The 10,953-nt window shown below is 32.4% G+C and overlaps 3 protein-coding genes and 1 long non-coding RNA gene across 4 annotated transcripts in view; 2 read left to right on the top strand and 2 right to left on the bottom strand.

Annotated features, from left to right (window-relative positions):
* The window catches only part of LOC105450886 (methionine aminopeptidase 1), a 3,125-nt gene extending 1,138 nt beyond the window's left edge, over window positions 1-1,987 (top strand). Inside the window, exons 2-6 of the mRNA XM_011690990.1 lie at window positions 337-388; window positions 473-711; window positions 864-1,086; window positions 1,191-1,466; window positions 1,567-1,987. Coding sequence (XP_011689292.1) covers window positions 337-388; window positions 473-711; window positions 864-1,086; window positions 1,191-1,466; window positions 1,567-1,799 — 1,023 coding nt within the window. The 3' untranslated portion in view covers window positions 1,800-1,987. The remainder of the gene's footprint in view (window positions 1-336; window positions 389-472; window positions 712-863; window positions 1,087-1,190; window positions 1,467-1,566) is intronic.
* A 173-nt stretch (window positions 1,988-2,160) lies between these two features.
* LOC105450887 lies at window positions 2,161-6,202 on the bottom strand. Its single transcript, XM_011690991.1, has 5 exons — window positions 5,800-6,202; window positions 4,722-4,936; window positions 4,288-4,646; window positions 3,669-4,163; window positions 2,161-3,452 (listed from the first exon to the last, which is right to left on the bottom strand). The coding sequence occupies exons 1-5, from the start codon at window positions 5,803-5,805 to the stop codon at window positions 2,557-2,559; spliced, it is 1,971 nt and encodes a 656-aa protein (XP_011689293.1). The 5' UTR covers window positions 5,806-6,202; the 3' UTR covers window positions 2,161-2,556.
* A 205-nt stretch (window positions 6,203-6,407) lies between these two features.
* On the bottom strand, window positions 6,408-8,065 carry LOC105450885. Its single transcript, XR_974506.1, has 2 exons — window positions 7,603-8,065; window positions 6,408-7,068 (listed from the first exon to the last, which is right to left on the bottom strand). It is a non-coding gene; the product is annotated as an uncharacterized LOC105450885 (long non-coding RNA).
* A 171-nt stretch (window positions 8,066-8,236) lies between these two features.
* Window positions 8,237-10,901, top strand: LOC105450884 (chromatin modification-related protein MEAF6). The gene is made up of 4 exons (XM_011690989.1): window positions 8,237-8,489; window positions 8,881-9,084; window positions 9,302-9,338; window positions 10,276-10,901. The coding sequence occupies exons 1-4, from the start codon at window positions 8,418-8,420 to the stop codon at window positions 10,611-10,613; spliced, it is 651 nt and encodes a 216-aa protein (XP_011689291.1). The 5' UTR covers window positions 8,237-8,417; the 3' UTR covers window positions 10,614-10,901.
* Window positions 10,902-10,953: the final 52 nt, after the last annotated feature.

The following is a 10,953-nucleotide window of genomic DNA, read 5'->3' as shown; positions in this document are numbered from 1 at the left end:
TATATATATATATATATATATATATATATGAGAATAGCGAAGTGATTCAACTTGAATCTTTATCTTTCTCTCTTTTTCTCTTTTACAAAAGAAAATTATTACTACATTATTCATAGATAGAATAAATTCGTTATTAAATATCTGAAAGACGTGCATACTTGTACGAAATTATTGTTATTGTTATTATAATTATTATTTCTGATATTACATTACATCGGCCTAGTTGTTTGATTAATGCTTTTTTTTGTTATCACTTTCATATAGTTTTATGTTTTCTCCAATAAAGATATTTGTTTATTAAATTGATCAATTAATGTAGCATTCTAATTTTTTCAGAATTGTTTCAAAAGTAGTTGGAAAATGCATAAAGTTATCCATCAGTTGGCCAGTGAGTACCTTATATTTTGCCTTGCCACTTTATTAACTTTTTTATTTTTTATCGTTACGTGTAATTTTTGCGTATAATAATCAGAGGGAGAAAATGGAAACAAAGTTCCTGATGCTTATAATCCTTGGCCAACTTACAATTATACTGGGAAATTACGGCCATATAAGAAAGAACAACGTAGAGAGGTTCCCGAGCGTATCACTCGACCAGACTATGCCTTACATTCAGCTGGGATACCACTGAGTGAACAAGCTGTTAAAGGTTCTGGCCAGATAAAAATTCTCGACGATGAAGAAATTGAAGGCATGAGAATTGCATGCAAGGTACCATTTCATTTGTACTATAACCGTTGTGCTCAAATAACATGGATGAACGACGTAGAAAGGGATGTTGATATTGAATTTCCCATATAGACTTATGATTTTCTTTGTTTTTCAATTTCACGTCAATCAATTCTAAATTGAATTTTGCGTAGCTTGGTCGAGAAGTCTTGGACGAAGCTGCAAAAGCATGTGACGTTGGTGTTACAACAGCCGAAATTGATAGAGTGGTACATGAAGCTTGTATCGAAAGAGATTGCTACCCATCGCCGTTAAATTATTATCAGTTTCCTGCTAGCTGTTGCACTTCTGTTAATGAAGTGATTTGCCATGGTATACCTGACACTCGACCCTTGCAAGATGGTGATATTTGTAATGGTAAAAAATTTATCAATATTGTATCATAAGATTTTTTTTCTCTCAAACACATCACACTCTGATGCTTGATGTGAACTAATTATCTAATCATTGCTTTTTCCTAGTTGATGTTACGGTATATCACAATGGTTTTCATGGAGACTTGAATGAGACCTTTTTAGTGGGTAATGTAAAGCCAGAAATAAAAAAGTTGGTGGAAGTGACATATGAATGTTTGTCTAAGGCTATTGACATTGTGAAACCTGGTGAAAAGTACAGAGAGATTGGTAATGTTATACAAAAGCATGCACAGGCACATGGTTTCAGTGTAGTTCGTAGCTATTGTGGCCATGGAATTCATCGTCTGTTTCATACCGCGCCGAATGTACCGCATTATGCCAGTAAGTAACTTCTCCATCTAGAGTGATTTCCTCTCAGAACCAGAATGAATTTGTCTTTTTAATCGAAAAGCTGTATAAATTTTATTACATATATCTATAGAAAATAAAGCAGTAGGTGTTATGAAACCTGGACACTGCTTTACAATCGAGCCAATGATATCTCAAGGCACGTGGAAGGACGAAACATGGCCTGATAATTGGACTGCTGTCACATTAGATGGTCAATGGTCAGCGCAATTCGAGCATACACTTTTAGTAACGGAGACCGGTTGTGACATTCTCACGAAACGGCTTGCAAATAACGGTAGGCCATGGTTTATAGATCATTTGTAGTAGCGTTTTTTTCTCCTTTATTTTCCTGTAACGTACGTTTCAAAAGAAACGAATTCGTGCGAATCGATAGGAATCTAATGTAAGTTGTTTTGTATATTTTCCAAAAACTATACAGTAACTTTCTGTCTTTGCAAATGTATAGTAATAACTAAAAAGAAATAAACAGCATGATTGAATTACCCTTCCAATCTTGCATAGAAGCATTTGTTTCATATATATTTATTATATGCCGATACACGCGCGACAATTTTGAATACTAAATTCTAAATTCATCGAGTTTTCACAGGCGAGAGAAAGTTAAAGATATATTTAAAAAAAAAAAACAAATAATTTGTACTCGGAATGAATTATTGTATATCAGTTGTGTGTATTGAAATTTGATTTTTTATTGATTTTCCCGTTGCACATTGTGTATTACTTATTGTGCTAAACGATAATATTCACCAAGCGCGAATTTTATATTCGAAGCAACAAATGTGAAATTATGCAATCGGCAAAGATTTACACTGTGCTTGCTTATCAACGGGATAATAATTAAAATAAATCTACATACACATACTGTGCGCAACATGTACCACACACGTCTTCTGCACGCGAATGCACGTGCGCGCGGGATATAAATAACTTAAAATAAATTAATTTACAATATCTATCTATATACTACACATGCTTTTTCTAGCAATCGTCAGTTATTAATGTAATATATGTGTGTGTGTGTGTGTGTGTGTGTGCACGCTCGATAATATTTTTCCATTTTCTAGGAATGCAAACGACTGCCAAACTCAATACGGGAATCATTATCGAGTGTCGTCGTGTTTGCATCGAGCAAAGTCATCGATTGTGTATCTTCAATTTCTCCATCCTCATTCCCGTACTCGTACTCGATGTCTATGTCGTCTTTCTTTACATCACTTTGATTGTCATCGCTCGTAATGTAGTCACTCTCGTCAAGTACTGTAATTTGTAAAGGTAATTTTTCATCGTTTTGTACTTCATAACTTTGTCTACGGCGATGCTGACTATTCTGATTTGATTTTGGTTGATTATATTTTTGCTGTTGATCCTCATCATCGATCTGCGATTTACTATGTTGATTTACTACATCATCGTCATCGGTCTTATGATTCAAAGGCATTGACTCGTCTTTCTGCGAATCTTTTTTCTGTTGTTTCCGAAGCTGGCCAATGAGACGACTGTTGATGTTACCAGCAGCAGCTAGCGCGGCTAATTTTTCAGCAGCCTCTCTGTTGGGAAGTGTCGTATAGAATCTTGTCGATATAGCACTATCATCGATCACTTTATCGAAATATTTGATTGGATTTCTTTGATGGATCATTTCTCCGTATTCAATATTGTTTTCAGATTGTTCGGTCGCTCCAACTATAGGATATGAAAGTTGTTCGTTGAAGTGTACATTATTATTTTGTTTCCGTATATCCCCTGAAGTTTCTGGATCAAGATTATAATCTGCCGTAGCACTTTCGGAGGCATAATCTTGATCAGGTAAAATTTGCTGCTGTCGTCGCTGCAGTAGTAATTGATTAGTCTGTTCATCGTAATTGAAAGAGTGCATTTGCGGTTGAGAAAAGCTTGTTACGGCATCTGGTTCAAGAGCAGTTTGGCTGAGTTGTTGCTGAAGAATGCGTTGCTGATCTAATAATCATAAAAATCCATCAAATATAGCCAAATATCTATCTGCGCGCGCGGTGTGTGTGTGTGTGTGTGTGTGTGTGTGTGTGTGTGTGTGTGTGTGTGTGTGTGTGTGTGTGTGTGTGTGTGTGTGTGTGTGTGTGTGTGTGTGTGTGTGTGTGTGTGTGTGTAATGTGTTTTGTATATATATATATATATATATATATATAGATGCACTACCTGTTGTATACTGCTCCGCGAGTTTGTGTGGAAAATTATTTAACAAATTGTAAAGTTGCGAAGCTGATAATGGTGGCTCTGCTGGATGGCCTACATGAAGATCCGCCGGTATCTGTTGCGTTATTGTGTACGGAATGGCAGTAGAAGGAAATCCGACGTGTAGAGAACTATGAAGATTCGTTTGCATTGGCATGTTTGACTGACCAAATTGTACATTCGAACCTATAATACTCGTATCTAAAGGGGTGTTAACGGGGTGATCTGCAAAAAGCTCGTTGGATTGCGACTGAGGATTGTTAATTATAATCGAGTACAGCCTCGTTACATCTAAATCTTGCGGTTGGAAGATGGCCGGCTGAGCAGTTTCCTTTAGAGTCACGTCGTTGCTTTCTGTAACTTCGTATTGATGTTGCTGCGAACTCGAGCTCGTCGCTGTTCCTTGCGACGATAAACTGCTGTTAATAGTGCCGGATCCAAAAGTGGTTCTTCTAGGGTCTGTGTATGTGTGTGTGCGAAAGTAATATCCACCGAAAGTCATTACGACATGAATCTTGATCATGACATCTCAAAATATCCAGCTCAAAGTGGCTGTGGTAACGGAATAAAAATTAGTACTTACTTTGTATTGAAGTTTGATAATTGAGATCGCTTGATGATTGATGATACGGTCGATGATCCGCGATATTTTCCAAATTGGTAGCTGTATTGTACTGCTTATCTGCTGGGCTCAAATTTGGTGCTGGAATCGTGTGAATAGGTCCTTTATCGTCATCAACAGCCCCTCGATGAGTAGGTGGCAAAACTACCAATTCTGGTCTGTATTCCGGACTATATACTGGTATCTTGTTTATAGAATATAATTCTTTAGTGGGAGCACGTTGTGGCAAAATTAGCCGATTGTTCGGGGGGAATACTGCTCGCATTGGAATTTGATTCTTCCAGCTAGCCGACAAAACATTATACATCGGTCGACGAATTCTAAATTAAAATTAAACAATTTATCGTGATGTAATATTCGTACGAAAAGGAAAATACATATTGAAAACTTGTTACCTGTAATTGGCGTGCTGATAAGGTACTCTCTGATTAGACAGACTACCACCGATGTGAACGGTGTTTCCCATAGATATTCTTTGATTGACAGGCCGAGGCTTTTTTAATATTAGCGTAGGAGCGTACGGTGGAGATAGTAATGGTCTTCTAATCTTATTCTTCGCTTCAGAAAGGCAGATACACATGGCGAGGAGCCAGTAAATCCAACTAATTGTCTACAATTTGGTTTATACAGTGTATCGAATTGATTCTCTATCTTGCTTTCTCCGAAAATTTTCAACAGGAAAACAGAGATTGCTCCTATTATTTTCAAAGCACTTTTATATATAAGTGAAAGCGAAACGATCTTTACAGCATCACTACAGTACCCATGACTCTTTGGACGAGTCATCCGTACGTGCGTCACGCAAATAAGCGTGTACGCACGTGTACGAGTATCCGTAAAACCAAAGAGAAAATTGCCGCAAATCGTTATAGTATGCTAAATGTGGGACATTGTGCTACATTGATGCTCGTAGGAAAAACAAGCATAGTCAAATCGAAAAACGAAAGAAAAATATGCGTGAAAATATACGAAAATTGAATGTTGTCTAGGTATGTATAGCTAATTTAGTTAGCGAATTGATGTCGTGTTGAGATCACGTCTAATCTATTATATTTTATCGATAGCAAAAGTCAAATCCTTATCTCGGTTATTAAGCGACGATCTTTAACACAAAGACTTTGCCTTCAAACAATACTCATTGTTAAAAAAAAGCTTCTGCATTAAATTCGAGAATTGATCAGTAAAAAATCTGTTAGTAAAGAGTGGAGACAAAGGAAATTTATAAATAATATTTTTATTTTTTATATATCTAATAGGTAGTTAATTTTTTTTTATAAAATTTATAATAATTTTACATGTCAATATATGTATTAAATTACTGTAACAATTCGATTAAACTCGGTCTTTCGTATAATAAAGGCAAATTTATTGTTTAATAGCATGTACATACACTCTAATAGGCTAAAGAAATCGTACAACACAACTACTTTCAATGAGCTGCAATATCTAATTTTTGCACAATATATATCTTACCTTCATAATAATTTATGATCTTGTCGACTGCAACGTACAAAACGGCTGCACCGTTCCCGTTATAAAAAATTGTCCGACTTTTTCTGTTTTTCTGTTTTCTTTTTTTTATGTTAATAAGAAAATAATTTAATTTCGCATAGTTTTACGCCTATAAATAATCAAATCTGAATTGCGCGCACGATGATTGACCATCGAAGAAGCACAACACGTTCTGCACACAATTAGGTCATTGTCCTTCATTTATACTCCTCCGAACCAGTGAATGTATTATCCAAGACTAAAAGTGTCGACCTCCTACCTCAATCCGCAGCAGTTGTTTCGGGATATCGGTAAGATTGGAGAAAGAATAAGAATAATCTATACTTGATAATTATTATAACAATATAATTATATCAAATTAAAAAATTATTATAACAATATAATTATATCAAACATATAATTTTATACATTATTTCTGTATTACAATATTTCTCTCGCCAAGAAAACTTTGATTTTCTTTTAGTATAATTTATTCATATTAAACTATACGCTATTGCGAAAAAGTTTTTATGACAACACATGTTATTTAGTAGAAGAAATTAAATAAAAATAAGAAAGCTGTAAATATCTGTACTGGAAAAAAAGGGATTTTAATTCCTAGGATAGTTTAAGATTCAAAATAAAAAATTTAATTTAACATACATTATGAAAAAATTGTTCTCTTATATCTGTAAAAAAAGATATTTGTAGTTATATGTATGCATACACACAAAATGGGATTTTTCTATAAAACCATATATGTTCTTGCTTATAAAACTGTGAACCGATTTGATCGAACGCGTAATTTGGTCACGCTCTCGCAACGTTTCTCTCCATATCCATATCCTCGTACCGGACTCGCTTGGGAATGCAGTCGTTGATGCGCGGTTAAAACTGCCACGCGTGTGTGATCCAGTGACCTATATATATAATTACAAAAAATGTGATGCTCATAGAATAAAGAAAAGAAATTAATGTTTAACAGCGTAAAATCTCATCTTTGTGGTTTTTTTTACGTAATATATTGTAAATCACACTTTGTTACACATATTTGTAAAATTGTAATAACTTAATTAAGTATAACGATACGATTATCTCATTAATTGGTTTTTGCACCTTTCTATTTTTGACATATGTAGATAGTTGTCCATATATATCGTTTCGAAAATATCTTTGTATTTAATACAATAGTGCGCGTATTATTTATATTAACATCTATAATTAATATTGTAATACTATAAGAGAGACAATCTGGAAAAAAATATATATATATGATAATACTAATAGAACAATTTTATGTAACATAGGTATGTCAAGATTGATGAATTGCTTTTTAAAATATATAAAAAAAAATTTTTATAATTCTCTTATTGGTGTAACGAAATTTTTTGTCTCCCATTGTCTTCAATGACTATAATTGCTCATTCAATTATACATATAATTTGCTATTCCGCAATTGTTAGATTTATACTGTCCGTATATGAGAATCTTTGACTACATATAAATATAATAATCAATATATAGCGGCTAATACATATTATAGTAAAAAAAAATAGAGAATATCCGCTGTGATTGTATATATATATATATATATATATATATATATACTGTAGATTTTATATGTAATTATATGCTTTATAATCGAAAAAAATTTTATATGCGCGATGTTTTTCTGCAATTACTTCATTACATATACATGCTCTAATCTATAATTAATCATTATGATTCGATAAGAATTACAATTAAAATAGATTCTTCTTTGTAAATATATAGGTACATACGTACACGTATATCGTGGCATTCGTAATTAACGGTATATATAGTATAACGGTAATTAGTTGACTGACCAACTAAAATTGACCAAATGTAACAGATAGACAACTGTAACACATAGACTTCTGTACCTTTTAACGACAATGTCATTACGATTAAATTGTTGTTGTGTTGCATAATACACGATGAGCGAGCAACAAACTTAAAAAAGGTTAACCTAACTTAGTTATAATATCTCGATCGCGGTTTCTCGGTATGATGTTTTAACATGATAATGTCGATAAAGTTGTACTATACATACATATACAATGACATAATATATGTTATATGTAATATTATATACACGTGATATTAAGATTCTTTTCGTTTTTCGTATTATAAGAATGTGAAATACACACAGTTTTTATAAAAAATGCGAATGTGTAAAAATACATTCGCGCGTCCTATACATACATACATCCATACATACAATGTATATATGATTATGTAAGGCACACTTATCTTATCCTATGAGCTCTGCTTTCCAACAGCCGGGCGACAAGAGAGAAGAGAAGCACTTCTCTCTGCTTCTCATAATTTCCACCAGACTCCGGGAGAGTCGCAACAGTGCAGCCAATAGGAACTAACCAATCAAAGAAAAGATTTGTACATACATATGCATTTGTATGTATGTGTACATACGTGGTTAGGTTATTAGGCCATTTAGGGTATTGTGTGTGGCTGATAAAGCTGATTGTATCATCGCGCGGTTGTATTTGGCTCGTTTTGTATTTTCTTAATTTTATGAATGTTTTAGTCATTTAAACGATTTTCGACAAATTTAGAACATGTCCACGAAATCGCCAGTAGATTTGCGAGCAGAGTTGGCAGAATTAGTAAAACGCAAAGCTGAAATCGCTGTGAGTATTTGGGTTTGAACAAATTGTTATGCATGCGACGTTAAATTAATCGCTACACGCCTACGCATACGTTTGCAAAATGTACAATTTTCAATTGTCATTCCAACTTTAACATAAATATGAACAGTTGCTTGCGTGGGATTTACTAAGTTTAATGTGAGGTTATGGTGGTTTTAAAAGAATGTTTAAGTTGATAAGAAACTTAAATACAATTAATGTTTCGAAAGAAAAAAACACATCATTTGTCATTAATTGTTGCATTTGTCATGTCATGACAAAAAAGAGATACACCACTTGTAATATGGTCACTAATGGTTTGTATAACAATTCTGTATACAAATCATTCAATTCTGTAGGCAAAATTTTCACAAGAATTAATTTATTTTTGTAGGAGACGTTGGCCAACTTGGAACGTCAAATATATGCTTTTGAAGGAAGCTATTTAGAGGATACTCAATTGTATGGAAACATAATAAGAGGTTGGGATAGATATTTGGCGAGCAACAAAAATACTAATAGTAAAGCTGATAAGCGTAACAGGAAATTTAAAGAGGCAGAAAGATTATTTTCTAAATCGTCTATTACATCTATGGCTGTAAGTAAATACATCTATTTAACGAGACTTAATTTCTTATGTGTATATTCATTTTATTATATGTATAATACAAGTTTAGAGTTATTTATAACTTTGAATTTAACTCTTTCTCTCAATAAATTCTCTAGATGATTGACTGAAAATTAATAATATATTATTAATTTTCAGTCAAGAGACACATTGTTGTTAGATTAATTTTCATTATTTCTTATTATAGGCGGTTAGCGGACTCGTTGAGAACACACAAGAAAAAAGTAAGGACCTCAATGGATATTCATGATAATATTTATTTGTTTAAGTTATTATTCTTGTATTTTGTACACTTTTCTTTATTAGTCTCTTTTCTGCAGAAATAATAGAATTTTAAATTTTATAAATATGTTTAGTAATTGTTTATGTCTAATTGAAATTATTCCCTGATATTGTGTTATTGTATTACTATATGTTATAAATAGAAAATATCTGCACACTGATTTTTTGTTTGGATTGCTTTACGTCTAAAAGGACAAGTTTATTAGAATTAGAGCATCTAATACTACAGTAAAAAATTAATTTTCCTGTGATAAAATTAAAATTATACATAATGTACAAACATGTTTTATTGAATTTTATTATATTGAATATTGTACTCATCCACGAATGTTAAGTATCGTTAATTCAAACTGATTTTATGCTCAGCTTAAATGAATAAATTTTTTTAATATCCAAAGAGAATTTTCGACATATCTATGCTTAGTAGTATATAAATGATATTTTATGAGAAATTACGAAAATTCCTTTCTCTCTCTCTCTCTCTCTCTCTCTCTCTCCATTTTTCTTTTGATCTCTATGTAAATAACACTGCATGTATATCTCAAGTTATATAAGTAATTATGCTTTAAGGGAATGTTAATATCTTGCATATATATAGTAGCAGTATAGTCTATATGTATACAATATAATTAATGAAACAGAATAATGTTTTATTAATTTATAATGAAAAGAAATAATATTTTTATTGCACAAATGTTTAATCTGACGATATAAGAAGGATGATACACGCTCTAAGATTGTTACATGAAAAAATTACATCTCCAACACTTGCTTATGCACCTGTATACCTCCATCTTCAATCGATATCTATTTTCCACTGCTTGCTTTCTCTCCATCTATATGCATTTTATACCGTTAATACGAGATCCCTGCTTCCAGTTGAACGATACAGCGAATCTGAGTCTCAGATTGGAAATAGTGGCAGCGAGGACAATTGCAACTTTGGCAATTCAAATACGATTCCTTCCAGCAATAACAAAGAAGCTAGTGGGAAAAATCATACTTCTATTCAAACTGGACATGTCCAAAATAGTGGCACTCTTAATAGCTCTGACAATACTTCGATTCAATTTACAAATGGATCGATGTCCAATGGAAATTTAGAACATGTTAACACACCTGTTAAAGAATGTCATAGTAATAGTAAAGACTCCAATAAAAATAAAGCTGGAAACAGCGCAAAAAAGAATAGCAATAAAAGAGCTAGGAATAGATAGAAATAGGTAGAAATTATAGTGATACGATATACATTAGTGAAACATGTGTTAACTCCATTTCATTTTTATTATTATTACTAAATGATATATATGGACGGATTGTGTTTGTCATTTACGGCTTTTTTCTTATTTGTAATCTTTACATCATATTTAACGTTTATTGCACATCCAAATATTATCGTTAAATATCAGTTATTTTGGTACATAACAATATTTTCATTTTAAAACATAAAACTGTATAATTAAGTTAACACATTTTGTTTCTTGAGTTAAATTAGTTTTATTGTATTATATATATATTTTTTATATGATTTAATATATATATATATATATATATATA

Source organism: Wasmannia auropunctata, unplaced genomic scaffold (genome assembly GCF_000956235.1).
Source record: "Wasmannia auropunctata unplaced genomic scaffold, wasmannia.A_1.0 LD336055.1, whole genome shotgun sequence".
In the NCBI taxonomy this organism is placed as follows: domain Eukaryota; kingdom Metazoa; phylum Arthropoda; class Insecta; order Hymenoptera; family Formicidae; genus Wasmannia; species Wasmannia auropunctata.
Note: the sequence above shows the minus strand (reverse complement) of the source record. Positions and strands in the feature narration are given on the sequence as shown.

What these genes read in the sequence shown, in the direction of transcription:
- LOC105450887 (XM_011690991.1), bottom strand. An exon ending in TTATCAAACTTCAATACAAA is followed by an intron (nt 4,164 to 4,287) that starts GTAAGTACTAAT and finishes ACACATACACAG; the next exon opens with ACCCTAGAAGAACCACTTTT. An exon ending in CGCGGAGCAGTATACAACAG is followed by an intron (nt 3,453 to 3,668) that starts GTAGTGCATCTA and finishes TATGATTATTAG; the next exon opens with ATCAGCAACGCATTCTTCAG.
- LOC105450884 (XM_011690989.1), top strand. Translation starts at nt 8,418, where the DNA reads ATGTCCACGAAATCGCCAGTAGATTTGCGAGCAGAGTTGGCAGAATTA. An exon ending in AACGCAAAGCTGAAATCGCT is followed by an intron (nt 8,490 to 8,880) that starts GTGAGTATTTGG and finishes TTATTTTTGTAG; the next exon opens with GAGACGTTGGCCAACTTGGA. An exon ending in TGAGAACACACAAGAAAAAA is followed by an intron (nt 9,339 to 10,275) that starts GTAAGGACCTCA and finishes CCCTGCTTCCAG; the next exon opens with TTGAACGATACAGCGAATCT.